The sequence below is a fragment of the Lagopus muta genome, chromosome 6 (assembly GCF_023343835.1).
Source record: "Lagopus muta isolate bLagMut1 chromosome 6, bLagMut1 primary, whole genome shotgun sequence".
Taxonomy (NCBI): Eukaryota; Metazoa; Chordata; class Aves; order Galliformes; family Phasianidae; genus Lagopus; species Lagopus muta.
Genome location: NC_064438.1, coordinates 5765558 through 5784291, shown reverse-complemented (window position 1 = coordinate 5784291; position 18734 = coordinate 5765558). Strand labels below are relative to the sequence as shown.

The 18734-nt window shown below is 42.7% G+C and overlaps 1 protein-coding gene across 7 annotated transcripts; it reads right to left on the bottom strand.

Annotated features, from left to right (window-relative positions):
- Positions 1-651: 651 nt before the first annotated feature.
- On the bottom strand, positions 652-18635 carry LOC125694323 (palmitoyltransferase ZDHHC13-like). Of its 7 annotated transcripts, none has more exons than XR_007377498.1 (13): positions 18326-18630; positions 17958-18206; positions 17609-17686; positions 17000-17144; positions 15757-15919; positions 14631-14756; positions 14165-14298; positions 13249-13349; positions 11882-12006; positions 10880-10942; positions 10389-10482; positions 4415-4586; positions 652-3855 (listed from the first exon to the last, which is right to left on the bottom strand). XR_007377498.1 is itself a non-coding variant. In XM_048947325.1 (12 exons), the coding sequence occupies exons 5-12, from the start codon at positions 15775-15777 to the stop codon at positions 4555-4557; spliced, it is 696 nt and encodes a 231-aa protein (XP_048803282.1). In that variant the 5' UTR covers positions 15778-15919; positions 17000-17144; positions 17609-17686; positions 17958-18206; positions 18326-18630; the 3' UTR covers positions 4268-4554. The 7 variants fall into 7 exon arrangements, 3 of the variants coding, with proteins under 3 accessions (XP_048803282.1, XP_048803281.1, XP_048803284.1); XR_007377499.1 differs by having other exon boundaries at positions 652-3841; XR_007377500.1 differs by having other exon boundaries at positions 652-3217.
- Between the last annotated feature and the right edge of the window lie 99 nt (positions 18636-18734).

Sequence of the window (18734 nt, the reverse complement as noted above, 5' to 3'; positions counted from 1 at the left end):
GAGTGCACGAGTAGCCATAGCACCGCCCCGCCACCGCGGCTCCCGGTTCTCCGTCGCTAAGTGATGTAAGTGCGCCACGTGACCACCTCAGTGACGTCATCCCCGCGCCGCTCGCGGTTCTCGGAGCTGCATGGCGCGCTCCGGGCCCAGCCGCCTGGCGCTGGGGCTGGCGTTGGGCGCGGCGGCGGCCGCGGGCCTGGGCCTCAGCCTGCTGTGGGCATTGCGGCGGCGGCGGCGCGGCTGGCGGCGGGGCGGCGGCAGCGGCCGGGAGGCGGCCCGGAGGCGGCCCGGAGGCACGGCGGGATTCGGGGACGGCGGCGCGGAGGTCGTGGGGAGTTGGAGCCAGGGTAAGGCCCGGGGCCGGGGTAGGACCGCAGGGAGGGCCCTCTGATTCCTTCCCAGAGGTACCGGCAGCCGTTCACCAGTTGAGGCTTTCTGTCAAGGCCATCTGGGTGCACCTGCTCTCCTGTCAGTGGAGGACGCCAGAGTTGTTGGGTACCTCATGCCACGTGCAGTATGGCAGGAAAGCGATAAGCCACCGCGATATCGAAAAGATGCTTTTGTAGCATGAACGGGTTCAAACGCTCTTCACAAAAACCTTGGAAACAGTGACAAGGCTTTAAGATATGAGACATTCAAGGCAAAGTGCTCTCCTATGAGCAACTTCTGTTTATTTATTTTATTTTCAGTCTAGGCTCCTGAATTCTGCATGTCAACAAAGTGAAACACCTGCTTGTACCCACTCTCTCAGATCATCAGGTGCAACTGTCAGCCCATCGCCACCATGCCCCTAGAAGGAATTATAGAATCATTAGGGTTGAAAAAGAACTGTAGGTCATCTAGTCCAACCAATCAGTCCGTCACCACCGTGCCCATTAAACCACGCTCAAGCCCAGGGAAATTACATCTTTTCATGACTCTACTGCTGGGACATGACACCAACCTGGGAAGTGGTGTCGATCTGCCTGAGGGTAGGGCAGCCCTTCAGAGGGATTTAGACAGGCTGGACCGCTGGGCTGAGGTGAATGGGATGAGGTTCAACAAGGCCAAGTGTCGGGTCCTGCACTTTGGCCACAACAACCCCATGCAGCGTTATAAGCTTGGGGATGAGTGGCTGGATGATTGTGGAGAAGTGGGGGTGTTGGTTGATGCTCAGCTGAACATGAGCCGACAGTGTGCCCAGGTGGCCAAGAGGGCCAACGGCATCCTGGCCTGCATTAGAAATGGTGTGGCCAGCAGGAGCAGGGAGGTGATCATCCCCCTGTACTCAGCACTGGTGAGGCCGCATCTCGAGTACTGTGTTCAGTTTTGGGCCCCTCTCTACAAGACAGACGTTGAGACCCTGGAGCGTGTCCAGAGAAGGGCAACGAAACTGGTGAGGGGTCTGGAGCACAAGTCTTATGAGGAGCGGCTGAGAGAGCTGGGATTGTTCAGTCTGGAGAAGAGGAGGCTCGGGGGAGACCTCACTGCACTCTACGACCTCCTGAAGGGAGGTTGTGGTGAAGAGGGATTTGGCCTCTTCTTCCAGGCATCGAGCAGGACACGGGGTAATGGCCTCAAGTTGTATCAGAGGAGGTTTAGATTAGACATAAGAAAAACTTTTTCTCTCAGAGAGTGGTCAGGCACTGGAATGGCCTGCCCAGGGAGGCGGTGGAGTCGCCATCCCTGGCAGTGTTCAAGAGGTGTCTGGATGAGGAGCTGTGAGATATGGTTTAGTGCTAGTGGTGGCAATGGTGATGAAGAGACGGTTGGACTAGATGGTCGTGTAGTTTGTTTCCAACCTTGTGATTCTATGATTCTATGATTCTTAAAGTCCAGTATCTCTTAAAACAGATGTATGTAGAATAGAAACGGAACTTATTTTGCAGTAAGGTGTTCTTAAAAAGAAGCAATTTGCTCAACTGCCATGGTCTTTGTGATATTCAATATGGATTTTGTAGTTTTTTTAAGTGTTTCACAAGGGGATGCCTGCAGAAGTGTCACTGAAAGAACTCATAGAATCATGGAATCACTTGAGTTGGAAAAGTTGGAAAGAACCTTTAAAGATCATTTAATCCAACTGTCCTGCAATGAACAGGGGCGCCTTCAGCTCGATCAGGGTGCTCAGGGCCCTGTCTAGCCTGACCTTGAATGTTTCTAGGAGTGAACTCTATTCACTCTGTTAGCATTGTGGAAGTGTTTAGTGTGACTGCTTGCTGATGTCAGGATGGAGTGGTAAACCAGTGCAGGAACCAAAAGCACCAGGCCAGGTCAGGGGGCAGTACTCAAGATTAAACTTTATACCCTCTGTTTTCTGAAGACAAAATTGAACTGACATTTCCTGTGAGAAACCCTTTCCCATTTCCCTGTACTCAGCACTGGTGAGGCCACACCTTGAGTATTGTGTTCAGTTTTGGGTCCCTCTCTACAAGACAGACATCGAGACCCTGGAGCGTGTCCAGAGAAGGGCAACGAATCTGGTGAGGGGTCTGGAGCACAAGTCTTATGAGGAGCAGCTGAGGGAGCTGGGATTGTTCAGTCTGGAGAGAGGAGGTCTCAGGGGAGACCTCACTGCACTCTACAACTTCCTGAAGGGAGGTTGTGATGAGGAGGGGTTTGGCCTCTTCTCCCAGGCAACAAACAGGACCCGAGGAAATGGCCACAAGCTGTACCAGAGGAGGTTTAGAATAGACATCATGAAGAAGTTTTTCTTTCAGAGAGTGGTCAGGCACTGGAATGGCTGCCCAGGGAGGCGGTGCAGTCACCTTCCCTGGCAGTGTTCAAGAGGCGTCTGGATGAGGAGCTATGAGATATGGTTTAGTGGCTTGTGGTGGCAGTAGTAATGGGAGGACAGTTGGACTAGATGATCTTGTTTGTAGGTCCTTTCCAACCTTGTGATTGTATGATTTTCATCTGATAACCTTTTTTTCTGTCTTGTTTTCTCAAAGGTCTAACCAGAAAGCCAGTTCCTTTAGGGGCAGGAGATTGTGCTGTGTATACACCTCTGTTAACACATGGTGAGCAGGTGGATGTGCTGGACCGCCTGGATTTTGTGCTGACAAACATCTTGGAGCTGAGGAGGGAAGTAGAGGAACTACGAAACAGCCTGCAGAACCTTGCTGCAGATATTGTGGGTGAAGTCAGGTTAGCGTCTGCCCTTCTTGTTTTGTCATCTTTTGTCTGCTCTTCTGTGTTTTATGTTCTACAGCACAGGGAAACATCTTGAACAGTTGGGTGTCTGTTAAATGGAAAAAGTGGAAAAAAATGTCTCTTTAGTTTCTGCTGCCGTTATATCTTGGCAGTGAGATTATGTTGAAATAAGACCAAGTGCTAGGTCCTGCACTTTGGTCACAGCAACCTCATACATCACTACAGGCTTGGGACAGACAGAGTCGCTGACAAAACTGCATGGAGGAGAAGGATCTGAGGGCATTAGTCAGCAGCTGGCTGACTAGTAGTGTACCTGGGTAGCTAAGAAGGCCGGTGGCATCCTGGCTTGTATCAGAAATAGTGCAGCCAGCATGAGCAGGAGGTGATGGTCCTTCTGCAGTCAGCTCTGGTGAGGCTGCATCTTGAATACTGTGTTCAGTTTTGGGTCCCTCAATGCGAGGAAGACTTGGCTCATATCCAAAGATGGGCAACAGAGCCGTGAGGGGACTGGAGCACAAGTCTGATGGGGAGCAGCTGAGAGAACTGGGATTGTTTGGCCTGGAGACGAGGAGGCTCAGGGGAGACCTCATAGCTTTCTACAACTTCCTGTTGTAGAGGTTGTGGCAAGGTGGAGGTTGGCTTCTTCTCCTGGGTATCAGCAACAGGACAAGAGATGATGGCCTTGAGTTATGCCAAGGGAAGTTCAGGTTGGCTGTTAGGAAAAATCTCAGAAAAAGTGGTTGGGCATTAGAACAGGTTGCCTAGAGAAGTGATGGCGTCACTCTGGGGGATTTTCAAGAAAAGTAGAGATGTGGCACTGAGTGGTATAGTGGAGTTGGGTCCTTGGTTGGACATGGTTAAGGACTTTATCAAATCCACTTGGCCAAAAACAGCCCCTTCTCTGGGAGATAAAGCAAGTATTGCTCAGGAGTAGGGCCAACCAGTAGGAGCAGACCAGCACACATGTACAAGGCTACCCTGCTGGACCCGCTATAGCTTCTACTGCGGTCTGGTTTTAGCAGTGCACATAACCAAAAAGCTGTCAAACTCTTGTAGTCCTTTCACAGATTTGTAGATTCCCATTCAGAGGAATCAACAGGATGGGATGTTTTAAGATATACTTTGCCATTGTTTGTTCTAGAAAGCAGCCTAGAGATGTCCCACAGAACTAGCATATAAACGCTGGACCTATCAAAAGCACGATTTTGCTCTTTTCCTCTAACTGCGTACTAAGATGCTTTCCACCCATTTTTCCATTTAAAAAATAAAAATAGAAATCACTTACAGAGAATTGGAATGAGAAGCTCTCAGCAATGGTGTAGAAACAGTAGAATTATAGTGTGGCAGCTTTGGCGATGAAGGCAATGAAGAACCTGTATCTTCTCAATATCTGAATGAGGAGATGCTGACTTGGGAGATTTCTTTTTACCAAAAGCTTGCTTGAAGGAGCTGCGTAACTGAAATACAAGACCACAGCAGTAGACACACCATGAAGAATGCATCCATGCAAAAAGCCACAGACTGAAACTCCAACATGCAAATATTCCAAACAATAAAGCCATACTCACAGATTTTAACAGAGCTAAAAGGGAATCAAAAAGCTTGAATTGAATAACCAACTTCCTGTGTTTTCCTGTTTAAGGCTTGATTTAATTAAGGTTTAATTTTCAATCTTCGTTTTGCACCAATGTATTCACTTTTAACACAATAAAAGCACTGTCCTGTCATCTTCATAATGTTTCCTTAAACTTCTTTAAATAGTTCTGGGTTAAATGAGAAGTGTAGGCTGATGTAGAGACCTACTACATTACAGTGACAAAGAATAGAAGCTAAAGTAAAAATTTCAGAAGTTTTTACCTTATCTAAGGCTTAACAGCAGGCTTGTCACAAAAACCAAAAGAGTTGCCAACAATTTGAAGACACAGCAATTTGCTCCTTCTATAATTAATACATAACCCTGCACAAGGAGATGACATTGCTTCCCTTTAACCAGTGCTTTTAGGAGGAGGGCAGCAATACTACAGTTACGGAGGAGCTAGCAAGATATTCAAATGAAACAATTGTGAGAAATAAAAACAAGAGCCTGCTCAAGAAATACTTTCTTTAAGTACAAGAGGTTTCATAAACACTTCCAAGGAGACACTGTACAAATATATATCAAGATTCTCCCAGCTCAGGCCACATTTTGTAGCTCTAAAGAAGAGATCCCCAAAGATCCAGGAAGATCTAAATTCAGTGAGAGGAAAGGGGTGGAATGATTCACTGGCTAGTATGGGATCTAGGGACTTTAGTCCAAACTACATTCAGACTAGGTCACTAAGGCAGTTCATGGTCTAATTCAAAATGGAGCTTATATATTGTACCTTTCCTCCAGTACATGGTACCTTGTACACAGTACAAGATGAGCAAAGAAGGAAAAACGGGAAATGAAAGGTAAGTAATGCAAAATCCTGAATAATGTATGTTTATCATAGTAATTTCTTAAATGTTGTTTTTTTGTGTGTGTAGAACTGCACACTAACATTCCAGATAGAGCTCTCAAAGTGTCTAACATGTCTACTTACAAGAAGAAAGGCCTGTAAGGCAAAAAGAAAAAAAATAACAAATCTCTCATCGTGGACTTGTTCTGTTTTAGTGACAAACTTGAAGCTTTCCCTGAGGGGTTGGACACCGTACTACTTTTAGCCAGACTGATTTTTGACAGCTCTTTCTACTTCAGGACCAGCCTTTTGGCTGTTAAGGAAATCCATTTACCTACAGAAGCATGTTAATTTCAGAGGCAAAAGCCTAAGTTCAATGGAGGTAGTTCCAAAGTCTAGCAAGCTGTTTTCTTTCATTGCTTTATGGTCTCATGATCTGCTCAGCTGATGGCTAGCCAGCTAATCTGTTACCCAGAGGAGGTGCAGCCTCTAGCTGTGAATTCGAGTTTTTACTGCACGTTTATATTCTTCATAATCTTCAAAATCTTGCCAGAGAGGAAACTGTGTGAAGGACGGCAAGCTTAGCTGGGCAGCAGCAGTTCCAGGTGCCTCGAACCCAGCAGCGTGCAGAATCACAGATTCTGTGCAGGAACAACAACAACAACAAAAAGAAAAGCAGCAGCAAGGGGAGAAAAGGCCCCTGCAGCATCTCCGTTTTATTCATTTCATTTCATTATTTCATTTTAGCAACTAGGAATAAAGATTTTAGAATGTAAAATCTTTGCAAAGGGAATGCCTTTCTGGATCCATGCTGCTGGGGCTGATGGTCTACCAGTACCATACTGAGGTCAGCATCAGAGATTGCACCTTCACTGCCTAGATCCATAAACACATAATGCCTGTGTCACACCAGAAGGGTATTACACATGAAGTGTGTTTCAACACATAGGAGTCAACTTCCCTCCATACTAACACTGCACTGTTGAAAAATGCATATTCTTAAGAGACTCAGGAGAGGCATTAATGTTTATTTCTGTTTGGAAGCAATCACAATCTTTTACTCCCTCCTGGATGAAGATATGCTGGTGGAGTAAGCACAAGCATTTACAATTGACCTAGCAGGTCTTGGAAACTTGTGCAGAAATACAAGCTCGCTTGGTTACAGCAAGCTTAATTTTAAGTGATTCTGTGTTCCTTAGTTCTGTTTCCCTCTTCCTTCTCAGCACAGCTGAGAATGGGCTCTCCAAATTTTCTCGCTAAATTCCAGTCTTTTAACTTCATTTTATAAAAAGTGATCCTTCTCTCTCCTCTCTTCAGACATCATTCTTTTCCTTCAGCATTAGTGGTAGAGCCAGTAAGTGTTCTCATTCTTAAGCTGGCAGCAAACATCAACTGGTCTCTTCCCAGCTTCCGTACAATTTAATATGTTAGTTCCTAGAAAGAGGAAAATGTGAGAGCATAAAGGAAAGAAAGAGGGAAAATTCAGCAGAAGCCACGGGATAACCGACATCCTGCTGAGTCTGACTTGTGATTTGGCAGGACAGCAATGAACATTAAGCACGTTGTCTGCTCCCCAGTGTGAATGCTACACTGCCATCTTAGCATGCTGACATTTTTCTCACCAACTCATCTTCTAGATAATGTGAAATATGTAACATTTTTGCCCCACTTACCACATCAAGATTAAAATTGGCTTTCACTATGGACTCAAAGCTGCATTTTGTTTAATCATTTCCTGATAAGTTTTAGCTCACACCTCTCTTCTTGACTTGAGAACTCAGACTGGAACGGAACTATCTCAGCACAGAATGCAGGCAGTGCTTGGGCTGACCATGCCACAGCTTCCCTTGGGAGGAAAAGATTTATTTGTGGGTATTCTAATCAGCCAGCTCTTCTACTAGTTGTGATAACGTCAGGTTAGAGTAACATGTACCAAATAGCTGCTACTTTGCCCCCCATGCTTACAAACCATTACACACTTTGTGAAACAATATGTAAATACACACGATGAAGTGGCTGGTAGGATCTCACAGCCCAAGATAATGTAGGGTTGTCATTTAGAGGACAGCAAGGAATTTTTTAAGCTATTCTCCAAATTGCCAAAATGTAATTTTTAGTTATAGTTTTAATAACTGGTTAAAAAAAAAAAAAAAAAAAAAAAGGATCTCATTTTCTTGTATTTTTTAATACATTTGACAAGTATAATGCATATATGTAAAACTGTACATGATGGTTTCACCATGAAGTTCATCCACAGCGGTAATCTGCTCGTACGTTTCATAAAAAGCACTGACTCTCAGTAAGGGAAACCTGGGTTCAGAGAAGACTTGGAATCACAGTCAGAAAGCGCACAGCTCAGATTAAGAAAGAAAACATACTCAAGAGAAAACAGTACTAAACTAATCAGAATAATGTAAAATCTAAATTAAGTATGAACAGTATTTTCAGCTGCTTGAAAGTCCATTTTGTGAAACAAACGTGGAAGCAGCTATTTGTCAGCACAAAAATTACTATTAAAATGTTTTTATACAAGCAGGACTAATATTAAATACATTCCATCACCAAACTACCATACATTTATATTTTCAGGGGGGCAAAAAAGTGACCTAACTGAGGTGTTCCTGCTCCAGCAGGGGAACTGGACTAGATGATCTTTTGAGGTCCCTTCCAATCCCTGACTTTCTGTGATTCTGTGATTCTTTAGGAATCAATAAACTTTACTCCACAAGGGGAAATCCTTTCCTCAGCATTCAGCAAATGCAAAATGCTCACCTTGTCTCTAGTCCTTAACCCCACATCCACGAACGCTCATGGGCACTGGCAACAGGAGAGCCAAGGCCAAACGAGGGAGGATTCTCTCTGCCAACTGAGAGAACCTCTGCTCTTTGCAAATCTCTGTACATGACCTATAAGACTATCTATCATTCATCCTTCCTTCTTTCATTCCATTTTTAAAGGAGGAAAGCTGTGTTATACTTGCGATTGTATAAGCATACACAAAGTTTACAGGCAGAAGACTTCAGACTATCCAGAAAAATTAAAGATATGCCCATGGTTTTGGGCACAGAAATTCTTTTGGGCCTCTGTTGTTGCCTATTTTTCCGTTTACACTAACTATTCTAACAAGATATATTAGCTTGCCTACTGACCTGGGACCAGATGAGATGCGATTCATTTTCTTCCTATCAGCTCCCGGTGCTGTGCTATGGACTGGTAACCAAACCAGCCCTTCTGCTGTTGCTGAACTGCACCTGCACAGCCTCAAAGAAGTACGTCCATGCTCCATCTGCATGGTAACTTGTTATGCAGTGGTTTGACCAATCTGACAAGATTCACAATCATTTCCTTACCTTTCTAACATTGACCACTCCCGTACTAAGCGAAGAATATTTGCACAAAGTGTTGTAGAGCAGTTTGCTCTCAAAACACCACTTCCCACTTAAAACACTCACATGGATATTCAACTGCTTGCTGCTCTCGTTGCACAACCTTTACTTTCTGTGTCCATAATCCACAGAGGGAACATTCCAACAACTGGCTAGATGCTTTGCTTTGTTTTTACATTAAAGTGAACTAGTGATATTGAAATAATAATTACCTCTCATCGTTGAGCTTTCTGAAATTCTGCTGCACACTAATTATTAGTTTTAGGATTTGTCTTAAACACCACCACCAACAAAAGAAGATTGTAACAGTGACAAGAAAGCAATACTTTTCACACTATTAAATAAACAAACTGGAATATTCAGCTCCTGTAGATTTCTAAGAGATGCTTAAAGCCTATGATGTCTTAAAAATACAAAACAAGTACAGATTTTGCTGTTATGTCAGTACAGCAATCAAGTGGTTTTCCTCCCATGTTCACGTGAACACGGAAAACAGAAAACATTGTACTTCTGCACACTTAAGACCACACTGAAACACAGGAAAGCAACTCACATTCACACTCTGTGTCTACCACTGCCATACCTGGTCCATTTTACTCCACGTAGAACACTGACTCATTTCTACAACACAGAACCACAGAATGGCTTAGGCTGGAAGTGATCTTAAAGATCACTCAGTTCCAACTCCTGAGATGGGGATGGAACTAGACTGAGTTACTCATTTGTGCAGTTATAATTAATTATGCTAGCTAGGAATAAAAACCACACACAGGTCCCTGACAGCTAAATTGAAATAAGTTCACTGATACATACACAGAAGACTTCGATAAAGCAGCCAGACACTGGTCACTGTTAAGGAAGACAGGAACAATAGGTAGTAATGATAGTTCCCAACACCTACATTCAAGTCAAGGAAGAAGACAAAAACCAGCATGACATTTTAAGAATTTTGCAGTACTTGTATTTCTCCTCCACTTCACAGGAAAAAGAATCTAAAGCACTTCCTACTATTGGTAGGAATCTCTGCTGTCCTCAAGACAGTTTGACAAAGCAGATCTCTCTCAACTTTCTCCTGTAAGCCATTTCAGTTTATATAATACAATCAGTTCTGGTAAAGTCAGCCAGCACTTGTCTCTTCTTTAGAGCACATCGCTGTTAGCTGGACGGGGACTCATTATGCTAACACAGCTCTGCCCATGCACTGCAACAGTTGTCTTAGAAAACTGAAAAATCTGTACTGTTCAATTTCATTGCTTCACCTTGATGTGTCCTAAAATTGCTAGCTCTTAAAAAAATAGATTTTTATCAGATAAGACTCTCGGGCAACTCTCAGTAACCCCTTCAGTCTCTACAGTGTGTTCTTGCAGGTTTGCTCTTTAAGTAGATAAATGTTATTTCTGCAACATCTCTTAAGGCATGAAATTTTCAGCTTTGATAAAGCAAAGACTCTTACCTATGCACTGTGCAATCCACAGAGAATGCTGATCACATCTGGCTACACATGAATCACAAGGAACGCGGTGCACAGATCTCAAAGGCTTCCTTACCTGTTTGAGCACAAAGGAAAGGAATACAGTCAGAGTAAAAGCAGCTGCTTTGACCAAAGCTCAGAGCATCACCTCATGGGCACTAGCATATTTTATAACTATTAGTATAAAGTGGGCCTCCAAAACAGAACACAGATGAGAAGTTTTCTAAATCTTACAAAAAAAAAGAAAGAAAAAGATGGAATTTCTATTGTTTTTTTTTTTTTTTTAATTCAAGAATGAAACCCAACGATCTGAAAACTGCTTTGCCACCAGAAGTGAGAAAATGAAATCTAGCCCAGAACAAGCAGCGTATGTAGCACTCGTATGACAAGGAGAAAAACAGGTATTGTACTGAACTACTACTGACTGAAAAACAGGTTTCAAAAAAGCAAAGGAATATCAAAACCTTACTTACAAGACATGACGTGCAGAATGTTCTGAAGTCCAAGCACCCTGCTTCTGCTAGAGCTGCAATGTTCTGAAAGACAGAACATTTTCTGCGTGCATTTGGATCACGTTTTATGGGACCTATGAAGATTTGTACGTGAGGCCTTTTGCAGACACTGAGCACTTGGAGTGCCGAGCAACAACACGTGGAAATACCTGCGGTTCTGGAACAGAGAAAAGGGCCACAAGAAGGCAAGGACTCGTGCAACCTCACTCACATTGAATTATTTAGAAAAGCAGCCCTCCCCCACACAGTCAGCCAGACTTCAAAAGGGATGAGGACAGAAACTTTTTCAACACCATTGCAAAAAGACTTGTAAATATTGCCTATCTTGCCCTGATAAGCACTCAGTGCTTCTTTGTAGGCACCAGATAGCCAATATTTACCAGTTCTGTGGCAACAATGTCAAAAAAGTTACAATTGCAGTTTAATCTCCCTGGCAAGCAGGAGAAACATAACCACGTCGAGAACGAAAGGAGACTGTAAACCACACAGAGTCACAGTCACTAGCTTAAAGGACAAAACAAGTAACCTCCTACTGACTGGTAGTCCATTTCCTTTTTCTGTCATTGTTAAACACAGCTAGAAAATACTGAATATGAGAAGATGTTCATCATTGCTAGCCTTCAGTACAGAGAACCTTAGGAAAGCACTGTACCTCCTTCTCACCAGAGACAGCTAGAACAAAAACCTTACAAGAGTGTTATTTATTAAGTGAAGTATCTGTGACTTTATGCCATAGGTTATAGCAAAGGCACAAGGCCGTACCATTCTTGGCTGAAGCTCATATTCCAATGAGAAGACCGAGGCAAGGAAGTAACAGCAAGGTGCTGAAGATAAACCCACAGTAGGTTGGGTTTATCATCCAACAACCTACGTTGCTTGATGATACAACTAAAATCTCAAAGACACATTTGATGATAAATGAGTCAATCAGAAGTGCAACCATGGTGCAGCATGTCAGCTTACCTCTTTTTTGTCTTTTTCTGAAGACATAATATATCCAGGATCAGTCCTCCAGGCTTTATAGAAAAAATAAAGACGACCCACTAGGCTGAACATGACAGGGATCTCAACAATGGCATTGGTCACATGTAACAGTTAGATTAAGGAATATATTCTCTCATTATGTTTTGCCAAATAAATATTCTACAATGAGAGTGTGGTATTTTACCAGCAATACATAAAAACAAAAAGAATGGCGTTGACTTCTACAGAGCAAGGGTTTGACAGAAAGAGCAAAACATCACCTCACTAAGCCACAACCCTTAGGAATATTGCTGAGTTCATCATATACTGCTGAACGTCTACCTTTAACCCCTACAGTTAGAATTCTTGCTTTCGTTTAATTTAGACGACGCCAAGAAAACCGTAGAATGTCACAAAGCAACGGTTAATAACAGGATTTTCATTGCAACAAGCATACGTGTATCCCTCACAAGCATATATGTGATCAGTTCATCAGAATGAATCGTGATCATCCTATTAAGATCTTCATTGGAAACAGAACCAAAAGAAATGCCACTTAAAGGATGAAGTAATCAAAAATGAATTAAATTTGGGTAGCAATGCATTATAGCTGGTTTAGTACTAAATTATTGACATTTTAAGTATCTCCCTAATGGCCTTCCCTTCCCAAGGCTTAATCAATAAATAAGCAGGTGCCTTCTGTGTAAGAACACAGTGCTGAAAAGTGAGTGTAAACAATTAGAGGTACTCGTCAGTCAAAGAAAGGTAGAAATGAATGCACTGTGCACTGAGGATGCTGCATAACCTCTGAACAAATGCAGACTGGAGAATGGAAGGTCTGCTTCCAAGGGATACAAATAAATTTGTTTGCCTGACCTTATTTATTTATTTATTTTTAAAGCAGAAGCACGAATACCACCAACTGCCAAATCCTTGTCATTTAGAAATGAGATGCTTTTACAACTGCAATGTGTGATGCACGTGTTATCCAGCTTTACAGCATACCAAAATACATTACTGGATGGTCCCAAAGAGGGAACATGGTCTACATATGGCATCTCCAGGTGACTCTACAACCATGCATATAACAAAGACATTTTGATATCCCAGTAAGATTAAAACAAAACAAAACAAAAACACCAGAACTACACACAAATACCTGTCAAAGAGAAAAGAAGATACGTATTTTCAGTCTGTTGTAACTTCCATTTAAACACAAAGCTATTTAACCCTGGCGCAACGTAGGTAATCTTAACAGACATTCGCAGTCGCATGGCATCAGCTGGGACTGTTGGTCACTCCTTGCACAACTGGGCTTACATTTACTAGAAAGTGAAAGGGAAGTTCTACTGCATTACAAAGGATATCAGGCATGAACCAGAAAAACCACGTCACAGACATCCAAAAGACGGAACTTAGCATCAGTGCTGTGGGAAGATACCTCAGATTCTTGACTCCCACAGACTGCCTGAAAGAAGATGAAAATAAACGAGCATTTTTCTCTCACCCAAAACTGAACTTCGTGGAGTACAGACTTAACGTGGTTGTTTTTTTTAATTGATTTTTAAAACTTCACTCGGTATTCTTTAAGCCTCTGTTAAAGCAAACCAAAATTGCCACTCAGAAGCATGCTTTAGCCAGATGCACAGAGGAACTCGTGATGCAGAAAAAACATCTACTGAGGAGTGTTCTGTTCCAGCCTAATTTTACATATCCAAGCAGCTGCGCATTAGGTGAAAAGGACAAACTCTTATTTATTGACACAACAACAGTATTGCCATTTCAAGGAACACAATTTAGTAACTGCTGTAAGAAATGGGAAATGTGCAAAACAGCTTAGGGTATCACTAGGAGGTCTGGGGAACACAGAGGGTGGGAACGGTACACTGAAACTCATGCTACGTTGCAAATACAGAGGGAAAAGATAAAGCACATTTATGAACTTCATAAATGGGTATCTCAGCTTCTGTCAGGTGCAGGCATTCAGTAACACCCTCTTTATCATTAAAACCAGCTAACATGCCACCTCAACACTTGTTTTCTCCTCAGATCTCAAGGATCAGAAACTACAATCTTGACCCTCTAAAGACACCACATTTCAAAATCATTATGAAAAGTACATACATTTAAATCCTTCACACAATCCTTTCTACAGTACAGTAAAAAAAAAAAACAAATCAAAAAACCTAAGTGAAGCTGTAGACTCTGAAAAGAACACCGCGTTACGTACCACGTACTGCATCTATTAGAATTAAATACACAGAAAGAGAGAAATCCACAAACCTCACAGACAGAGCCATCCCAACCAGCAGAAAGAGAAGCAGGCATCCTTTCAAAAGCCAAGAATCAGAACTTAAGTTCATTACGTATCCTATGGCCCACAACACAGTCAAGCAAGACGCCAGCAGCAGGAACAGCTGTTAAAATGATCACTGATAAAATATGACAGAATATTGAAAAGCAGGATTTATTCCAATATATACACTTAATATAAGAACGAATGCTGAGAGACTCAAGGTGGGTAACAAAGTGACACATCAAAACACGGGGGATAAGGAGGGAGGGAAAACAACAACGCGGGGGGAAAGGCGGGAACAAACACCCAAGGAACAGGAAGGTGCTTCTAAAACATTTCATTTTTGAGTGTCCAGGTTTGGAAGCATAGAAGATCCTGTTGTCGGAATGGAGGTAAGTTACATATTATTCTGAACACAGAACGCTGAAGCTTTCCTTCCATTAGTGACATTACCTCGTATTTCTCCATTATTCTCAGTAACCTGTTATTCCTTTTGCTTCTCATTCTTCCTTCCTCCATTAACATATAAATGACGAAGCAATTCTGAGTTTGAATTGCAAGGTCAAGCGCTGTCTCTCCCTTTAACAACAAAGTTCATTTGGTTATGCACTTAACACATCAATGTCTTCCTTTGTAACAGACACAAGAAATGAACTGAACTAAAACAAGAACTTACTGGCCTCTTCCCCAAACCCACCATTTTTCTTTAAGGCAAAGGTAAAGTAAACTCGCAGTTCTAACACGCTTCATCTGGTGCTCTGTAGTTCTAAAGACTGATATTTGCAATCAGCTGCGTGCACACGAATCGCTTGCTGAACTGTCTCTCCTAACCTGAAACACTAAACAGTCTTTTAGAACATGACAAGCTTACTGAATGTGATCCCTTACCGAAAGGGAGCTTTCTTGTTTATGTTAACTTTTTAAAACCAAACCAGTAACATTCTAAGAGTCATATATTCAAAAAAAAGCAAAACAACTAGCAGATGGAAAAGCTGTGCAGCTGAATACACAAACCAGAATTACTACACTATGCAAGCATCTCTATGGGAATCAATAGTTTCAACGTTAATAGTTTTTCCTGCCAGATTTTACAAGTCTTAGGACTAAGACTTTCACGTGACGTGCACTTCTGAGTGCACAAACTGGCACTGACAGACACTGATCTTTTCAGGATGCCACGCTCATCTTTTTCAAGACCTTACGAGGCTCACCAGACACAAAGCAGCATTATTTTTGACAAGCCTGGCTGAAGGCCTTACTTGTGGCCATGCTGTAGAGAACAGCTGGCTCAAAGCAAACAAAAAATAAGAGAGAATCTGTGAAGGCTACAATACATTTGGTTGCAGTGATCAGGTGTTCATTAAACTAACATTTCAAACCATCTCCACATTCTTACTTTGTGTCACACCACAAGCAAAGTGCTCAATTCTTTTTGGAAAGCATAAGAACTCTTGCCTTATTCCCCCCATCCATTTCAAAGAACATTCAGAGGGGAGGGGATTCAGGTATTTCTTCATATTCATTTTACCCATTAATACTACACAGATGAAAACAACAGAAACAGTGAAAGAAATTGTACCTTGACAGTTTTTATGTCCATGTTAGCACCAGCTTCTAGCAGTAGCTCCACTGCACTAACATTTCCTGATGTTACTGCCCAGTGCAGCGCAGTGTTCTTCTGGACGTTGTCCACAGCATTGAGGGAGGGGTTAAACTTTAGTAGAAAACTTGTGGGCTCTGGTCTAGATGAAAACAGAGTTAACAAACAGAACATCAGCTGCATTGGAAACTTTTGAACACTTTATTAACAAAAAACATTGCTAGCATCTGCTGTAAAGTAACAGCAGATACAAACGTGTTGTCTCTCAACAAGCTCATCAGCAACAGAGCCAAGCTTAGAAAACAGAACTCATCCTTCATTTCACCTTCATTTCTAGGAAAGCACAATGATACACCAGCTGGTCCAGCTGCAAACCTAAACTACTTTAAGATAGCTCTTTTGGGGGTGGATCTTTCTTTACTGTACCAAGTTAGCTGCTTCATCATCTCCTATGTCTTGGATACATAGTATTTTATAACAAGTAGAAGAGAAAAAAATGTCACTCTAACAAGAGTGACACAACCAGAAGAAAAGATTCAGCACTGCACCCAGCAATGAGTGGACAACAGATTCTTTTAAAAGTTATTCCCCACTTAGCCCACCACTTGTTGTGCTGATAACATTAAAGGCCTAAGTCCACTGAAGTCTGCTGTGTCTACGTTCTAGGAATAAGAAAAAGATAGTAAGTGATGATCACGGATTTCAGTAAACAAAGTTAAATGGTCAGATTCTTAGCTACGCAGCCACACCACAGCAGCAAAAGGGAACTAAATTGTACCTGCCAGGAAGCCAATTTAAACAATTTTTCTTCCTTCCATGGGTCTTGAACAGCATTCATTTCAGGATATGCTGAGTGCCCATTAAAGTGACTTCAAATTAATCAAATACATCTACAGAATTCCTTCCATTAACAGTATTTCCTGTCCCCTCTTGATAAAAAATACTATAAATTCCACTTTGGAAAGCAACAATAAATATCTCCCTTGTGTAAAGGAATAAAGTGCATAACTGAATGTTCAAGTACATAAAACTGGTTCATTAAAAGAACAAAATACGATCATGTATCAACACATACTTATTTAAATGTAGCACGTATAGCACAGGGAAATACCAAATACATGCTTGTACTTCAGGAGATAACATTTAAATTCCACAAAGCATTTTCAGAGCACAACCGGCTACTTCTAAGCAGAAAATAACACCTGGGACAGTGGCAACGTACCTGGCCCTTTGATATGAGGTAAGCTACAATGGGTATGTGTTGAAACAGCACTGCCAAATGAATGCTGCTGAATCCTGCCCCATCAGTAAGGCTGGGATCTGCTCCACACTTCAACAATAAGGTGACCATGGGTAGGTGTCCTTGTCTGTAACGATATATGAGACTACAGCCATAACAGAAAGCTTGAAATCTTAATGAAAGCGTCACCTTCACAATTCTTAAACACTCTTTTAGAAAAATAATCTCTGGTTCTTATACTTTCATGAAGAAACTTTTTTATTTTTCCTTTAAGCCGAAGGTCTGTATCAGAGAATTAGGTAGGACCCAAGAAGCCAAGTCTGACCAGCACTGCCCTGGGAAAAGTTAAAAATGCAGGTCTGCCTGAAGCACAGATGCATGCATAACCACAACCTGGCGGCCTGCAAAGTTGCCAAGAATCAGAGAACAGATTTCAGCATAATTATGGACATGCTGTCAAGTTCTGTGTAACTCAGCAAAGGAAACACACACCATCAATTCATTTAAGATGACAACAACAACAACAACAGTTACACAAAACGCTACTGTTAAGACCAGCAGATTTATTATGGGAAGTGGCAAGCAGCACACCTGATGGCCCAGTGAAGGGGAGTCGAATTCAAGTCTCCACCTAGCTGATCCACTACTGCACCTTTGGAAATATAGTACCTGCATAACAGCAACAGAACAAGATTAAGAGAACACATAACAAAGCACAAAAACATTGTGCTGAGGATAACATAGGTGTAATAGCAAGCAGCTTGCAATAAACAAGTTTTCTCTAGAAAAGCAAATGGATGACAATATTTTTGCAGAACAGGATGCTGCTTTGAGAAAAGAGCCCTTGAAAAAGGGCTCAGGGTAGAGAACTGTCTGCAGAGGTCAGGGGACAAGCCGGCAAGATTTCTCAAACACGGCTGTGAAGAAAATCACAAGTTACCTTTCCAAACTGATTTTTCTAAAATGATGGTTCAAGGCTCAGTACAACATTGTGGCTTTCTGAGCAGGAGTCAAATGTGGCAGCTGGATAAAATGTCTTCCACCGGCCTCTTGTATACCCAAGCATCCCCTCTATGCTTCTGGTCTCTGTCTCCTGATACCAGCTGCTTCATTCTTATTGAGCCAACACACTTCTAACTCCATTGATTCTTTGCCAAAATCTGGCTTCGTTTGGCATTTCAGTGTGTAGCTGTACAAAACAAAAGACAAGGAGAATAATCGTTCAACCATATTTTAAAAGTAGTGTTTAACAATTTTGAATGAGTAGAAGCACTTCATTGGAAGTACTCCACTGGCATTCACACTCACATGACTAAGAAAACAGCCCAAGATGAAGTCAGATGAGAGCTGTGAGCACCGAAATCCAACACTGGTATCTTCATAGCCGCCCGGTGCCCGAGGAAGGCCGCTCCCGCCCGGACAAGTCCGGTGCAGAGACGTACAGCGCACTTATCCAGGGTCACCCGGCCTCCGCCGCGAACCGAAACCGCGCTCCGATGGCTCCCAGCACCGCAGTGCCGTGCCAAAAGCGAGCGGGACGCCCACCAGCTGCACGGACCGCGGCCCAGCGCAGCGGTTCGTCTTTGAACTTCACTGCCGGAACGCTCGCTTCCGGCCCGGAGAGAGGAGCAGCCAATCACCGCCGTGGCGGAACTGGAACTGCAGCGGTCACGCGATGCGTGACGGGGGGAAGGCGGAGCCGGAAGGCAGGGCGGTG

Excerpts from the sequence above, each read along its gene's own strand:
- LOC125694323 (XM_048947327.1), bottom strand. The coding sequence starts at position 17,742 with ATGTTTTTGTGCTTTGTTATGTGTTCTCTTAATCTTGTTCTGTTGCTG. Across the intron at positions 14,757-15,756 it reads TGGACATAAAAACTGTCAAG|GGAGAGACAGCGCTTGACCT; the intron begins GTACAATTTCTT and ends TTGTTGTTAAAG. Across the intron at positions 10,483-10,879 it reads CATTCTGCACGTCATGTCTT|GTAAGGAAGCCTTTGAGATC; the intron begins GTAAGTAAGGTT and ends GTGCTCAAACAG.